This window comes from Rhinatrema bivittatum, chromosome 9, assembly GCF_901001135.1.
Source record: "Rhinatrema bivittatum chromosome 9, aRhiBiv1.1, whole genome shotgun sequence".
NCBI lineage: Eukaryota > Metazoa > Chordata > Amphibia > Gymnophiona > Rhinatrematidae > Rhinatrema > Rhinatrema bivittatum.
In genome coordinates this window covers 230050236-230066461 of record NC_042623.1, presented here as the reverse complement: position 1 = coordinate 230066461, position 16226 = coordinate 230050236, and the positions used below count along the sequence as shown (strand labels likewise).

Below are 16226 nucleotides of genomic sequence, written 5' to 3'. Positions count from 1 at the left end.
CTAGTACATATACGGGATCACTAGACTCTGATGCCTCACCCCTTATAGAAACCATTGCTAAATACATTAACATGGATTCACCTGCCATGATTCTGGGGGACTTCAATCTACATGTTGACGCCTCCCCGATCTCCCCCAACCTCGAAACCTTCCTATCCACACTCCAGGCAATGGGCTTTGAACAAATCGTCAATAAACCCACCCATAAAGCTGGACACACACTAGACCTGATCTTCCTAAATTCACACTTATCATACATTAACACTCCAGACTGCACCCCAGTCCCTTGGTCCGACCATTCACTTATATCAGCTACTCTCAAGACTCGAGGAAACCCCTCTCAACCACAACATCACTCCACCATCCATCTCAGAAGAAAATGTACCTCCGATATTCTCAGTGAACATCTTTCCAAGGAACTACCCAATCTAGACACCTCCAACCCCAACTCAGCCCTTCTATCCTGGCGCAATATCACGGAGTCTATAGCCAACAAACTTTGCCCCAAAGAGACGAAAACTATCAATTGGACTCATAAAAGGAAGCAACCTTGGTACTCACCGGAACTTAAACGAATGAAGCAAGACCTCCGACACAAGGAAGGCTTTTGGCGGAAGTCCCCTAACTCCACAACTTTGTCCGACTACAAACGCAACATGCATCTTTATAGGATTTCCCTTCTACAAGCAAAAAAAGACTATTATGCCAGCAGAATCCATGATATTCAGTATGACGCTAGGGCCCTGTTTTCCTATGTATCTCAACTCACTAAACCCTCTGCCCCTACCATTCCTGACGATCAGGCTCAATCCAAAGCCAATGAACTCGCACTCTTCTTTCAGGATAAAATTGCAAACACGCTAGCGCGTCTCCCTACTAACCCAACACCACCAGCTCTAATCTTTACCACCACATGCTCCCCCGAGCCACCCTAGATTCCTTCGAGCCCACCACCCCTCTGGAGATAGAATCAACACTCAAGAAGCTGAAACCATCCAGCCACCCGATGGACCACATCCCAACGAAACTTCTGCTCCTTATCCCAGGCACCATCTCCAGATCTCTGGCCGACATCATTAACTGCTCCCTAGCCCAAGGAGTATACCCGGTTGACCTTAAAACAGCATCTATTAAACCTCTCTTGAAGAAACCCAACCTGGACACAAATGAGCTCTCCAACTTCCGACCCATATCCAACCTCCCGCTGCTAGCAAAACTCACCGAGAGGGTGGTGAACACACAGCTTTCGGACTACCTGGAGGAACACAAAATCCTATACCCCTCCCAGTATGGCTTCCGCAAGTCTTCCAGTACCAAAACCCTCCTCAGGATTTCTTTCCTGCTAGTTCTCTTAGACATCTCCGCGGCGTTTGACACCGTGAACCATAGCATTCTCCTCAATCGTCTCTCAGATATTGGATTATCTGGATACGCCTTCCAATGGTTCAGCTCATTCCTCAATAATAGAAGCTCCAAGATCACTATCAATAATAAAGAATCTCCTAACTTCAAATCTACTCTGGGTGTTCCCCAAGGCTCCTCTCTATCCCCCACCCTCTTCAATATCTACCTACTGCCTCTTTGCCAGCTGCTCACAAACCTTAACCTAATTCACTACTTATATGCTGACGACGTTCAGATCCTCATCCCAATAAAAGAATCCCTTCCAAAAACGCTCTCCTACTGGGAGAACTGCCTGAAGTCCATCAACCACTTACTCACCAGCCTGAACCTGGTCCTCAATGCAGCCAAAACAGAAATCCTTCTCATCTCCACCGACCATTCTTCCAGCCATGATCAGACAACCTCTATTCCTCAGACCACTCAAGTTAAAGATTTAGGAGTCACCATTGATAACCATTTGAACCTAAAAAAATCAATCAACAATATTACGAAGGACTGTTTCTTCAAGCTCCAAGTTATGAAAAGACTCAAACCCCTCCTCCATCTCCAGGACTTCAGAACTGTCCTTCAGTCAACAATATTCTCCAAAACTGACTACTGTAACACTCTCCTCTTAGGACTCCCGATCTCTGCCACTAAACCACTACAGATGCTCCAGAACTCAGCAGCCAGGATATTAACCAACACCAACCGGAGAACTCATATCACTCCTATACTTAGAAACCTACACTGGCTACCTATTAAATACAGAATTTTGCACAAAGCACTCACCATTATCCACAAATCCATACACAACCAACCACCTTTAGACCTTCAGTTCCCACTCAAACTATACACATCTGCAAGACCCATCAGAGCGGCACACAAAGGAACCCTTCAAGTCCCCCCAACTAAATCCTCTCGTCTAACCTCCACGAAAGAACGGGCATTCTCCACAGGTGGCCCCATCATCTGGAACAACCTACCTACTGATCTAAGACTGGAATCCTGCCTAATTACCTTCCGAAAAAAACTCAAGACTTGGCTTTTCATCCAAGCCTTCCATTAAGCCTAACATTGCCACAGTTCTTTCATTTAGCCCAATAGACTAAATGACCGACCCAGCCACTATATGGGGCGGATTTTCAGAGCCCTGCTCGCGTAAATCCGCCCAAAACCGGGCGGATTTACGCGAGCAGGGCCCTGCGCGCCGGGAAGCCTATTTTACATAGGCCTCCCGGCGCGCGCAGAGCCCCGGGACTCGCGTACGTCCCGGGGTTCTCGGAGGGGGGGCGTGTCGGGGGGCGGGGCCGGAGCGCGCGGCGTTGCGGGGGCGTGTCGGCAGCGGGGGCGGGTACGGGGCGTGGCTACGGCCCGGGGGCGTGGCCGCGCCCTCCGTACCCGCCCCCAGGTCGCGGCCCGGCGCGCAGCAGGCCCGCTGGCGCGCGGGGATTTACGTCTCCCTCCGGGAGGCGTAAATCCCCCGACAAAGGTAAGGGGGGGGGTGTAGACAGGGCCGGGTGGGTGGGTTAGGTAGGGGAAGGGAGGGTAAGGTGAGGGGAGGGCAAAGGAAAGTTCCCTCCGAGGCCGCTCCGATTTCGGAGCGGCCTTGGAGGGAACGGGGGGAGGCAGCGCGGCTCGGCGCGCGCAGGCTATACAAAATCGATAGCCTTGCGCGCGCCGATCCAGGATTTTAGTGGATACGCGCGGCTCCGCGCGTATCTACTAAAATCCAGCGTACTTTTGCTTGAGTCTGATGCGCAAGCAAAAGTAGGCTGATCGCGCTTCTTTTAAAATCTACCCCTATATTCATACGTTCTCATTCTCCAGTTTTTTCTGTCCTTTATTTCCTGGCTACTCTAGCCCCCAAGTTCATTCTCCCTGTTATTTGTATCTGCGCTTCGGCCTTCCTGTTATATGGTTATGTTCAGTTAATCCCTAAGTTTGATGTAAGCCGGCCTGATATGAAGCTTGTCATGAAGTTCGGTATAGAAAAATGTTAAATAAAAATAAATAAATAAAGATACCCCTGCAGGAAGTGCAGCTCTTCAGTATTTTCCATCTCCATAGCAGTTCGGGACTCTATGCACGCTGGCACAGCATTAGAGTAATTTAGCAAAGAAAACCAAAACAAGAAGAAATCCTACCTCTACAGATGAGCCCCACTCTCCTGCGGTGACACCCATTGGGTCCCTCCCCCAGTTGAGAATTCCCGAGGTGATTTCCGTGATCCCTCGGAGGTAAGCCTCAGTCCGGCGGCCGACCTCGGTGGGCACCTAGCCCCGACATTGGGTGAGGCTGAGAGGCAGCGGGTGCAACTTCGAGCTCGGCAGTGAAGGTATTTTCCCTCTCCCCCCGCAGCTGGAGACCGCCCAGAACGAGACCAGGAAGTGCCGAGACAAGGTAAGGTAGAAATCTATTTAAAAGTCTCCTGTCTCCGAAGCTCGAGGAGTCACACAGGTCGCCAACCGGGACCAGTGCCACCGGGTTGATCTGCCCTAGCAGGGCTAGACCCCGGTCAGATCCGAGGGTCCTCCCACGTGGAGACCCTCCAAGGTGGTCGCCATATTGTCCGCGAGGTCGCCATCACCATTTTGATCTGTTCACCGCCCCGATCCGTGCGCACAAATATCTTGTGCGCAAAACATCGCACGCCCAAGTACTGTGCGCACAAGCGACTCGCATAGCCACGCACTTACTGTGCCAGGCGCATAACTTCGATCTGTGCACACAACAGCGCGCACATCTCCCTGAGCACGTACCAATCCTACGCGCACAACTTCGACGCACCGGAGCGCGTAACTAAGCCACCCAGGCCCTGTATTTTACACACACAAGCCATGGCACCACCGGAAAAGAGGCTTAAGGCTCAGGGCCTTTGCCCAGCATGCCACATGAGAGCTGCACAGCATGAGGAGGCCACGGCCCTGTGTATACAGTGCGAGGAGGCGCTGGGGGATCCAGCCCATGGCCATCCCCAGCCGGTACCGTGTTCCAGTTTCTCGAACAGTACGCCGGACCTAGCGTCTCCCAGCGGGACCTTCCCTCAAACGGGGCTCCCCAAGGACACAGCACCTCTTAATTTAGACCCAGCATCTATTTCCTGGGTGGAATTCTTCAAAGGCCTGCATACCTTCATCCACATGCAACCGGGGCCTCCAATAATACCGCCACAACCTCCTCCAGAGGACCTCCACATCCCGGAACCCTCTATGCCCAGGGAAGTGATTCCAACACCCAGAAGCCCCACCTTCGGGGACACGGACAACTCAGATGAGGAATCAGAACCCCTGGAGGAAGGGGAACTCTCTCCGGGGACAGAGCTCCACCGAACCATGAGGCGCTTCTTCACCAAGGACGAGCTTCCAGACCTGGTCACACACAGCTTGAAAGAGCTCGCTATCCCGGGCACAAGTGCCTCGGGGGAACCTAAGTTGAATCCCCTACTAGAGGGACTCCGTCAGACCTCCCGTCATTTCCCACTATTACAAGCCGTCCAGCAGCTAATTGACCTGGAATGGGATGCCCCGGAGACTACGTTCAAAGGGGGGCGTGCCCTGGCAGCCTTGTACCTTCCGGATCCAGCTGCCAAAGATCTCCTGGCATGTCCGAAAGTGGATGCCATGGTCTGCGTGGTCTCGAAGCACACTACTGTCCCAGTTGAGGGAGGAGCAGCACTCAAGGATGCTCGAGACAGACGTCTGGAATCCATTCTCAAACAGTCTTTTGACGTCTCCGCTATGTCTCTACAGATCGCTGCCTGCTGTGCCGCTTCTGATCTGGTGCGCACCGCAGCTAGAGGAATGTCATCAGCCGTGGCAGCCAGAAGACAACTCTGGTCGGCCAACGCATCTTCCAAAATGAAACTCACAAGGACACCCTTCAAGGGAACCCTCCTGTTCGGAAGCAAACTAGAGAAACTAGCCAACAAATGGGGTGAATCCCCACTGCCGTAGCTACCAGAGGACAGGAATAAGAGAAACCAGCGACCCTTCCCCCGAACTTCCAGGGGCAGAGGATCACAATGCTTCAACCCATACAGAAGCTCATATCAAGCGGCTCGCCCCACAGGTAGGAGCCAGTCCTTTCAGAACAAGCACAACAAAAGAGGAGCCGGCTCGGGCCCAGGCCCCAGCCGCACCCCACAATGAAAATCAGCCAACCCGTCCAAAGGAAGAAGCCATAGGGAGCAGACTTGCCCTATTCTACCAAAGATGGGTCGAGATAACTTCGGACAAGTGGGTCCTAGCCATCATTCGAGAGGGATATTACCTGGATTTCCACCACCTCCCTCCGGAGAAGTTTGTGGAATCCCCCTGCCACGACCCTTCCAAGAGGATGGCAGTGGAAGTTACACTGACCAGATTGCTAGCCTTAGAGGCTATAATACCGGTGCCCGCACAACAAAGAAATACTGGACATTATTCCATCTATTTTATCCTTCCCAAGAAAGAAGGAACATTCCAGCCTATCCTGGACCTCAAATCGACCGCCACCTGAAGATTCCTCGCTTCTGCATGGAAACCCTTCGCTCGGTAATAAGGGTGATACAACCAGGAGAGTTCCTTACATCCCTGGATGTCGGAAGCCTACCTACACATTCCAGTCCATCAAGAGCATAAGCATTTTCTATGCTTCACGATCCTGGACCGTCACTACCAGTTCCGGGCACTACCATTCGGGTTAGCCACAGCACCCCGGACGTTCATCAAGATCATGGTGGTAGTGGCAGCAACACTGAGGAAGGAAGGAATCCTCATACACCCTTATCTAGACGATTGGCTGATCAGGGCAAAATCTCCAGAGGAAAGCCACCAAACGACCAACAGAGTCAAAACTCTACTGGAGAGCCTCGGGTGGGTGGTCAACACAAACAAGAGCTGTCTGCAGCCCTCCCAATCTCTAGAATACTTGGGAGTCCGGTTCGACACCAAACAAGACAAGATCATCCTGACACCGACAAGGAGATCAAAACTGATGACCCAGTTGTGAACCCTGTTGAGCGAGCTTCGCCACACAGCATGGGATTACCTACAAGTTCTCAGCCTCATGGCATCCACACTGGAAGTAGTGCCATGGGTACGAGCTCACATGAGACCCCTACAGCGCTCACTACTATCACGATGGAATCCGCTGTCCCAGAACTACACCGTACGTCTTCAGCTCCCGGACAAAGTTCGGACCCAACTACAATGGTGGCTACAAGAAGGCCATCTGAGCCAGGGAGTGAGACTATCCTCACCAACCTGGATCCTGCTCACCACGAACGCCAGCCTATGAGGATGGGGAGCACACTGCCAGGGGCTAACTGCCCAGAGGCAACGGAACAAAGAAGAGTCGGGATGGAACATCAATCGACTAGAAGCCCGGACAGTCAGACTAACCTGCCTACGGTTCGGTCACAGACTCCGAGACAAATCAGTCAGGGTAATGTCGGACATCACCACAACAGTGGCCTACATCAACCATAAGGGAGGAAGCAGAAGCCAACAGGTGTCTTTGGAAATAGACCCCCTAATGTCATGGGCGGAAGTGAACCTTCAAGAGATCTCGGCCGTCCACATCGCAGGGAAAGACAACATCGCTGCGGATTACCTCAGCAGAGAAAGTCTAGACCCAGGAGAATGGAGGCTGTCGACCACAGCATTCTAATTGATAGTAAACCGTTGGGGAACACCAACCATGGACATCCTGGTAAACCGGTCCAACGCCCAAGTGCCCAGCTTCTTCAGCCGCAGGCGGGAACCTCAGTCCCAGGGAATCAATGCCCTGGTTCAGACCTGGCCACAGGAAACTCTATTGTACGCCTTCCCACCGTGGCCCCTATTGGGCGCAACCATCCACAAGATAGAACACCACAGGGGACCAGTACTTCTAGTGGCCCCGGACTGGCCAAGAAGACCGTGGTACGCAGACATGGAAAGACTTCTGACATGGAGGCCCCTCCTGCTACCTCCGCACAGAGACCTGCTCCAGCAAGGACCGATCCTCCACGAGGATCCAGCTCGATTCTCTCTTATGGCCTGGCCTGAGGAAGAGCGGATACTCAGGGGCAGTAATTGACACCCTGTTCCGAGCACGCAAGTTCTCCGCATCCCTAACATACATAAGTATTTGGAGAGCATTCGAAGCCTGGTGTGAGGACCCCGACATCGTTCCACTCTCAGTCAAAATTCCTGCAATTTTGGAATTCCTGCAGAATGGACTACAGAAGGGATTGTCTCTCAACTCCACCAAGCTACAGGTGGCCGCATTTTCATGCTACGGAGCCAAGAGTGAGAGCAGCAGTCTAGCCTCTCACCCGGATGTCTCCCGCTTTCTGAAAGGAGTCAAGCAGATCCGATCACCTCTAAGGTGGCCGGTGCCTCTTTGGAACCTCAATCTGGTCCTAGATTTCTTAGCAGGAGCCTCCTTCAGACCTCTTCGCGGCCTGTCTCTCCGACTATTAATATTGAAGACAGCCTTCCTGCTGGCAGTCTGTTCGGCCTGTGTTATCTCCAAGCTACAAGCACTATCCTGCCGGGAGCCTCCTCCAGTTACGCACGGTCCCGTCCTTCCTCCCCGAAGTGGTTTCTCACTTCCATCTCAACCAAATCATCTCGCTACCATCGCCAGATGAGCATAAGAATTCGGAAGAGTCTCGCAGTCTACGCCACCTCAACGTCGGCAGACTCCTAGTCCGATACATGGAAAGGTCGGAATCCTTACGAAAGACGGACCATCTATTTGTCCTTCACAGCGGGAAGAAGCAAGGGGAAGCGGCCTCGCGAGCAACCATAGCCCGCTGGATCAAAGAAGTCATCAAGGCAGGCCTTTCCTAACTCCAACCCCATCTAATCCCCCTTCATGCAACAAGCTCCGCTAGTATTAGCGTTAATAGCCACCTCTCACAATGTTATTTATACATATATTTTACTATCTAATCTTCATTTCCCTTCTCATTCCAAGTTATTGTTTTCCTTGTTATATGTAACTGCTTTTCTGCACTTTTGTTAAATGGTAAAGTTTCACCCCTGTTTCTTGTGAACCAGCATGATGGGACCACCGTCTTGAATGTTGGTATATAAAAAACTTAAATAAATAAATAAATAAAATAAGGCGGTCTACGTAGAAGCAGGCAAGCCACCACCTTTACAAGTCAAGACCTATTCCACTAGAGCCCAGGCAATGTCCTGGGCGGAAACCAAGATGCTGTCACCCGCCAAGATCTGTCAGGTGGCAACATGGTCCTCCATCCACACCTTCTCCAGGTTTTACCGCCTGGATGTTCAGGCTCGAGAGGACACACCATTTGCAAGGGCAGTACTAAGTGGGCCACGGGCAACCTTCCACCCGGTTCGGGAGTAGTTTTTATACATCCCATTGATCCTGAGTCCATCTGCTACACTCTAGGAAATGGGGAAATTACTTACCTGATAATTTCGTTTTCCTTAGTGTAGACAGATGGATTCAGCATCCCACCCACGGCTGCCGTTATTCATGGAATTCTCGAGTGACATCCCCGAGAGCAAGTGATTCACAGGTAAGCCATGCTTTCCTCCAACTAGGACACCCATCCTACCGGGTGTTGACGTTTCTCGGTTGAGGGCACTGGCAGTCTCCAACTTTAACCAATTCAACCAGTTCAAATTAATCAAGTTATCCAAGTTATTCAAATTATTCAGTCGTGCATATATCCGCAATTGCTTTTCGAGGAGAATACTGAAGAGCTGCACTTCCTGCAGGGGGGGTGTATGTATTAGGGCTGGCGTCAGATTGAAATCTGATCCGTCTCCAACTGCTATCAGGAGTACACTATACCCATTGGTCCTGAGTCTATCTGTCTACACTAAGGAAAACAAAATTATCAGGTAAGTAATTTCTCCATTGTGCAGGCCTTTAAGCTGAGCTCTGTGGCTTGAAGTAGCTTTTTGTTTTGATATGATGTTTATTTTAAAATGTCTTGTTAACCATCTCCTTGGTTCTGAAGAGTCACTGAAGATGGTGTATTGAAAAGCACACATAACTCACATAAAACAAGTGCTAACTACCCCCAATTCATACCATCCAACTCAAGTTCTTTATTTATGAGTCTACTGAGTGTACCCATGATATTGCATATTTTCAGCCAGCAGTGACCTTCCTTTTAATCACAATAACAGAAACCATGAAGCATGAACTAATATAATGTATTATAAAATTACATCCTGTTTCAAGTGCTGAAGCTTCTTTTTAAAAGCTGTAGTAATTCTTTAGATCTACAGATTTATTTTGATTTGCTTTTATCAACACAGATAATGAATGCCTGCCAAATTATCATATATTGCTAAATAACCATCTATTGCCAAATAAATCTAAACGTATTTTTGAAAGGTCCCAAAAAAAATCTAGATAATCTTAAAAAATCACAGTGCTTGCAAAGGATTCCTTCCTTCCAAAGAAATGTTTTCCAATTCTCTGATACATACTTGGTAATTAGGATCCTATTGCACTCCTTAAAATGTACTTGGAGTCATGGCATTTAATGTGCTCTTGGGTAGTAAAGAATCCTCATGTAAGCATTTGCAATGAGATGAATCTTCACATTGTCAGTATACTAGAATCTTTCCTAATGGACACCAAAATTGGGTTCTGATCTCTGGGCCTTAATGTTTGCTGTATAACTTCAAATTTAGAATGCCTAAAGTCACTTTATAAAAATGAGATGCTCAAGTTCCATATGCATGCCTATCATGAAAATAGATGAGAAAATTCAGGTTTTTATTCTCCTTTATGAGGTCATTTGACCATGAACACCTCATTATCTAAATATAAGCAGGGACATCAGAGCATAACAACTAGTAGCAAGGTGATGGATACATGAAACAGAATCCTAATAAGTAATTGGGGGCAACAGTGATATCAAGAATCAAAACAGCTTGGGAGAAGCACAGAGGACCCTTAGTTGTAGGAAAGTGAAGGGAAAACCGGAGATCAAGCAAGGTACGCAATACTGCAGCAGGCAGTATAAATAGGCAGAGTAGATGTGGCCTGTGGCACTCATCTTTGGCCATACTCTGTGTTTCTGTAGCTGAGAGGGTAATATACATTGATTCTCACAAGAAGATCTCCCTTGTCAATACTGCAAATATGTGGAACTCGGGCATCTCATTTTCTCAGTCTTTTAGTAACGTAAGCACCACTTTTAAATGATTTGCTTGTTAATAATGAATTATTAGTATTTTAATTCCATCTACCCACTGCAATGTTTCACAGAATTGGCTCCTTGATTTGGTAATTTGGAAGCTTGTGTTCAACCGAGACAAGCAAGGAGAGTACCATCGGCCAGTCTCACAGTCACAGCAGGTTGGAATTGGCAAATTTTACTATAAATCATTTTGACTAAAGCAAAGGAAACAATGTATAAATGTGTTGAATTTTTAAAAAGAAAGCCCTTTGTAAAACTGCCTTTGTAAGGAAAACTCAATATTCCAGTAGTCCTTCAGCAATACTCTAAACATAAATGGACTAATTTGAGTAGATTCTTTTGAGAGCTTGAGACTGATTGTTCTGACCTTGGTCTTACTCTTATTAAGATGCTAATCAGTTTGGGCACTGTATGACTTTTTTCTATATATTTATGCCATGGTAACTTTATATTTGCTGTTGGGCACAATGCTAAATTGCTTGGCAGCTTTAATAGGCTGGTTGAATTCCACATTTAGGATGTTATTGATTTTTTTTTTTAAACTTATAGTTTTATTACATATTTATTTATTTATTTATTTAGTGGTTTTTTTTTTATACCGGCATTCATGATAAGAATCACATCATGCCGGTTTACAATAAACAGGGAGTGAGCTATACAGCGAACAACGAATTATAACAAGTGCATGGTTAGAAAATTGCAGTTACATTAAAACAGGGAGGTGCACAACTGGGAGTAGAGGGGAGAGAAGAAGGAGTTTAACTGAAAGCAAAAAATGTTTACAATGATGCAAAATTAATTTCAGTGAGGAGGACTTGATGTAATGAAGGAAATTGTTACTAAAGAATTTGTAATGTCTTATGGTAAGTGACTGTATGGTGAGGATCAGTTGAGGTCTGGATAAGCTTTTTTGAAGAGCCATGTTTTCAGCCTTTTCCTGAACGTTGGAAGGCATGGTTCCTGTCAAAGGTCAGATGGGATGGAGTTCCACAGAGGAGGTCTTGCTGTTGAAAATGCTCTGTCTTTGAGGGATTTGTGTTGGAAGATTTTGGCGTGTGGAACATGAAGTGATTCTTTGTAAGACTCTCTGATGGGTCTGGAGGAGGTATGTTTTTTGAAAGGTATTTGTAGATTGAGCTGAGCGTGTTGATGGATGACTTTGTAAATGGTGGTGACGGACTTGTACATGATTCTGTAGTGTATTGGCAGCCAGTGAAGTTTTTTGAGAATTGGGGAGATGTCGTCAATTCTTCAAGAGTTTGTCAGGATTCTGGCTGCTGAATTCTGAACCATCTGTAGCGGTTTGGTATGGGATGCTGGGAGTCCTAATAAAATAGAGTTGCAATAATCTATCTTGGAGAAGATTATTGCTTGTAAGATTGTTCTGAAGTCCTGAGAGTGGAAGAGTGGCTTAATTCTTTTTAGGACATGTAATTTGCGGAAACCATCTTTGGTGGTTTGGTTGATGAATGATTTTAGGTTAAGACGGTTGTCTAAGATAGCTCCTAAGTCTCTTACGTGAGAGGCTAGGAGGTTGGTTGGTGGGTTTGAAGTCATGAAGTTGTTTTCTGGGGATATAAGCAAGAATTCAGTTTTTGAAGCGTTGAGGATTAGGTTTAGGCTGGTAAGGAGGGATTTGATCTCTAGTAGGCAGCATTCCCAGAATTCTAATGTTTTGTTAATGGATTCTTTTACAGGGATCACAATCTGCACATCGTCTGCGAATAGGTAATGTTTCAGGTTTAGTTTGGTTAGCAATTGACAGAGAGGGAGCAAGTAGACATTAAAGAGCGTGGGTGATAGGGAAGGAGCCCTGTGGAACCCCGAGAGCGGATGGATAGTATTGGGATTCTTTATTATGAATTTTGACCTTGAATCCTCTGTTCTCCAGGAAGGTTTTAAACCATGCCAGAACTGTGCCTGTGACGCCGATGTTTGCCAGTTGATTTAAGAGGATGTGGTGGTTGACTGTATCGAATGCAGCCGAGAGGTCGAGAAGGATTAATAGGAATGCGTGGCCTTTATCAATGCCCGTGAGGAGGAAGTCTGTAAGTGAAAGTAGTAATGTTTCGGTGCTTAATGCTTTGCGAAATCCATATTGATTAGGGAATAGAATTTGGTGATCTTCAATGTAATTTGATAATTGTGAGTTTACTAGTTTTTCCATGACTTTAGCTATGAACGGGAGGTTGGAGATGGGACGGTAATTGTTGGGATCGCTGGTTTTAATGTTTGGTTTTTTTAAGAGGGGTTTAATTGAGGCCGTTTTTAGATCGTCTGGGTAGATACCCTGTGATAAGGAACAATTTATAATGTCTGCCAGTGCTTTGGAGATAGTATCCGGGATTAGTAGAAGCAGTTTAGATGGGATTTGATCAAAAGGATGAGAGGATGGTTTTAAATTCTTCAGAACCACTTGTATCTCTGATATAGTGATGGGCTCAAAGTCATTGAAAGAGATGTCATTGTTTGGGTGGCGATATGTACTAGATGGTGAGTACTTATTTGGTGTCAGTTGTTTCAGTAGGTTGGTAGTTTTATTGCTGAAGTAGAGAGCCAACTCCTCTGCTTTTGTCTGGGCATGGTCGAATGGGATGTCTGGTGTGTTAGTTTTAGTAAGGTTGGAAACAAAGGTGAACAGAGCTTTGGAGTCGAAGATGAGATTGTGGATCTTGTGGGCATAATAGTCCCTTTTTGTTTTTAAAGTGATGTATAGATGGAGGGAGCGTTTGTATTCGGATAGGGAGGCCGGTGTAGGGACTTTGCGCCATTTTCTTTCTTTTTGACGTAGTAGATGTTTGAGTTTTCGAAGTTCTTCGTTGAACCAAGGTTGTCTTTTTGTCGCATTGAGTTTGTTTCTTTGTTGTCAGGGGACAGAGAGTGTTTGCTACTGATTCCGTTATTTTGGACCAGGATTTGAGGGCAGAGTTAGGAGTGGAGACGTCAATGAGAGAAAGATCTGGTGCTAGGAGATTGATGAGGTGCTCAGTGGAGCAGGTTTTCCTGTAGTAAAATGATGGTGGTGAGCAGTGGTTGTTTACCGATTGTAATAATCAGAAGGCAGTGGAGATTAAGGTGTGGTCTGACCACAGGACTTGTTTGCACACTGGTTGCTCAGTGTGTGAAATGCCTGAGTTTGTAAAGATGAGATCCAGCGTATGACCCGCTTTGTGGGTAGGTTTGTTGATTAACTGTTTAAATCCCATGGCTGACATGGCAGTGAGGAAGGCTTCACAGTTAGTTGAATGAGGTGATTTGTCTACGTGTAAGTTAAAATCACCCAAGATTATAGCTGGGGAGTCCAGATTTAGGTGAGAGGTTATTATTTTGAGAATGGGAGAGACATCCGAATCTAGCAGGCCCGGCGGGGCATAGACCAGGAGAATTCGAAGATTTTCTGATTTGAACAGGCCTGTTTCTAGTTTGGTGGATGATTTGGTTGGATGTTGTGTGAATCTCAGTGACTTTTTGACTGCTAGGAGTAAACCCCCTCCTCTTTTTTTTTGTCTAGGGATGGCCCCCGCCTCTTTATTTTTTGACTAGGGATGGAGAACAAGTCATAGTTTTGTGTAGGTAGTTGGTTTAGGAGGGCGATGTCCGAGGTTTTGAGCTATGTTTCAGTTATGGCGCAGAAGTCTGGATTTGTGTCCAGAAGAAGGTCGTTTAGTATCAGCGTTTTGTTTGTCAGCGATTGGGCGTTGAATAATATGATGGTGAAAAGGGTGAGTCCTAAGAATTGGGTTGTGGGGGAGATCATGATGGATATAAGGGATTTATAGGTGCGTGGGCGGTTAAGCATTGTAGCTGGTCAGAATGTCGGCTGTGGATGTTGTTGCAGGTGGTGGTGGAGGATAGGGAGTGCCTTGTAGAATGGGGGGTGTTCTTTTGAGGTTGGAGAAGGAATGGTGTGGTGGTCTTGCCTCAACGGGCTTTTGTGAAGAGCAGGATTCCTGGTTGGTTCGTCTTATATTGTAGGGTCGTCGGTATGATGAGTCTGCGTCAGGAGAAGGTGTTTCCCTGTTAAACGGGGGGTCGGCAGTTGGTTTTGATTTTAATTGGCTTGGTGATGTTGTTGAAGTTGAAATTTTAGTCGTATTTGCTGCCCTGAGGGGCTGCACGAAGGGGCAAACAAAGGGGCAGGCCCCTTTGTCGCGCTCCTTCGGCGCGCAACGCTCGGCGCGCAGCGCCAGTGTGGGGTTGGATTTAAAGGCCTCTCGGGCCTGCCTCTGGTGGGCTGTCCGGGAGCGGGCGCGTCCGTTTTGATAGGCTGGTCCCAGGAGGGACTGGCTGGAGGCGTGTTCTGTCGGTGGCGGGACGGCGCCGAAGCCTCGCGGTCGGCGATGGACCCTCCGAGGGTAAGTGAAGGATTTTAGGCCTTACCCCGGTGGGTCTGCGGCACCGATTGCGCAGGCCTGCCCTCAGTGCGGTCGTCGTTCGCGGAGGGATCAGCGTTGCGGTCGCCGGTCTGAAGAGGGAAAGCGCCGCTGTGGGGTTGGATTTAAAGGCCTCTCGGGCCTGCCTCTGGTGGGCTGTCCGGGAGCGGGCACGCCTGTTTTTAAGAGAACAAACAAGAAACATGAAACACAGTGATATAAAACAGAACATTTCCTAGCGTGTAGCAGATGGACTCAAAACAAGTGGGTATAGTGTGCTCGTGCTAGCAGTTGGAGACGGATCTGACATCAGCACGGGTACATATACCCCCGCAGGAAGTGCAGCAATTCAGTAATTTCCGTCTCCAAAGCAGTTTGGAGCTACCCACGCTCGCTGAGCGTTTTTCCAAATTCTAACGACTAAATTCTTAGAAGAAACCTACCGGACGACGAGCCCCGCACTCCTGCGGTGATACCATTCGGTCACTCCCCTAGTTGAGTTTCCCGAGGTGATTTCCGCGGTCCCTCGGAGGTAAGAGCCTCGGTCCGGTGGCTGGTTCGCAGCAGGGACCTAGCCCCCGAGTGAGAAGGGCTCGGGCGCGACCTAGAGGCAGCCTCGGTCCCAGCGTGGACTTGGCCCCCCGAGCGAGACGAGTTCGGGCGCGGCCTAGAGGCAGCGGGTGCACCTCCTCGAGCGCGGCGGTGACGGTAATTACCCTCTCCCCCCGCAGCCGGAGACCGCCCGGGTTGCAGCCGGGAAGCGCCGAAGACAAGGTAAGGCGTACATCTTTCCTTTTGTTGGTCTCCGAGGAACCGAGGAGTGGCAGAGTCTGCCTACGTGGCAACCCGCCAAGGGGGTCGCCATTTTTCCTGTCTGCCTCGCAATAAGCACACATACTGTTTTAGGCGCCCGTCGCTAAGCGCATACAGTTAAGCGCCCGCTACTATGCGCATAGGCGCCAGTTCCTAAGCACACGTTGACGTAGATAGGCGCACGTCGATAAGCACCCGTTCGTAGGCGCCAGTGGATAGGCGCACTTGGTTAGGCGCAAGTCTTTCGCGCATATTACAAAGCGCAGACTCTAGCTGGGTTAGTAGACGAGATGGAGCGTAAGAAAGCCCATGCGTCAGCGGAGCCGGCTCCTCCAGAATCAGGCATAAGCCTCTGCTCTGCATGCAACCTCAGAGCCACACAGTGCGAGGAAGCAGACTCCCTATGTGCCCAATGTGAGGAGGCCCTGGGAGCTCCAGGCCAGGACCGGTCCCAACCCAGCGTACTTGCCGGTTCCTCAGGGAACACCCCG

The 16226-nt window shown here is 48.5% G+C and overlaps 1 protein-coding gene across 8 annotated transcripts in view; it reads left to right on the top strand.

Annotated features, from left to right (window-relative positions):
- ATP13A3 (ATPase 13A3) overlaps positions 1 to 16226 on the top strand; it is a 535999-nt gene that overhangs the window by 461106 nt on the left and 58667 nt on the right. For 6 of the 8 annotated variants that reach the window (XM_029615360.1, XM_029615358.1, XM_029615356.1 and 3 more), the window contains one exon: positions 10618 to 10707. The exons of the other annotated variants lie outside the window; for them this stretch is intronic. In XM_029615360.1, coding sequence (XP_029471220.1) covers positions 10618 to 10707 — 90 coding nt within the window. The remainder of the gene's footprint in view (positions 1 to 10617; positions 10708 to 16226) is intronic. 8 annotated transcript variants of the gene reach the window in all.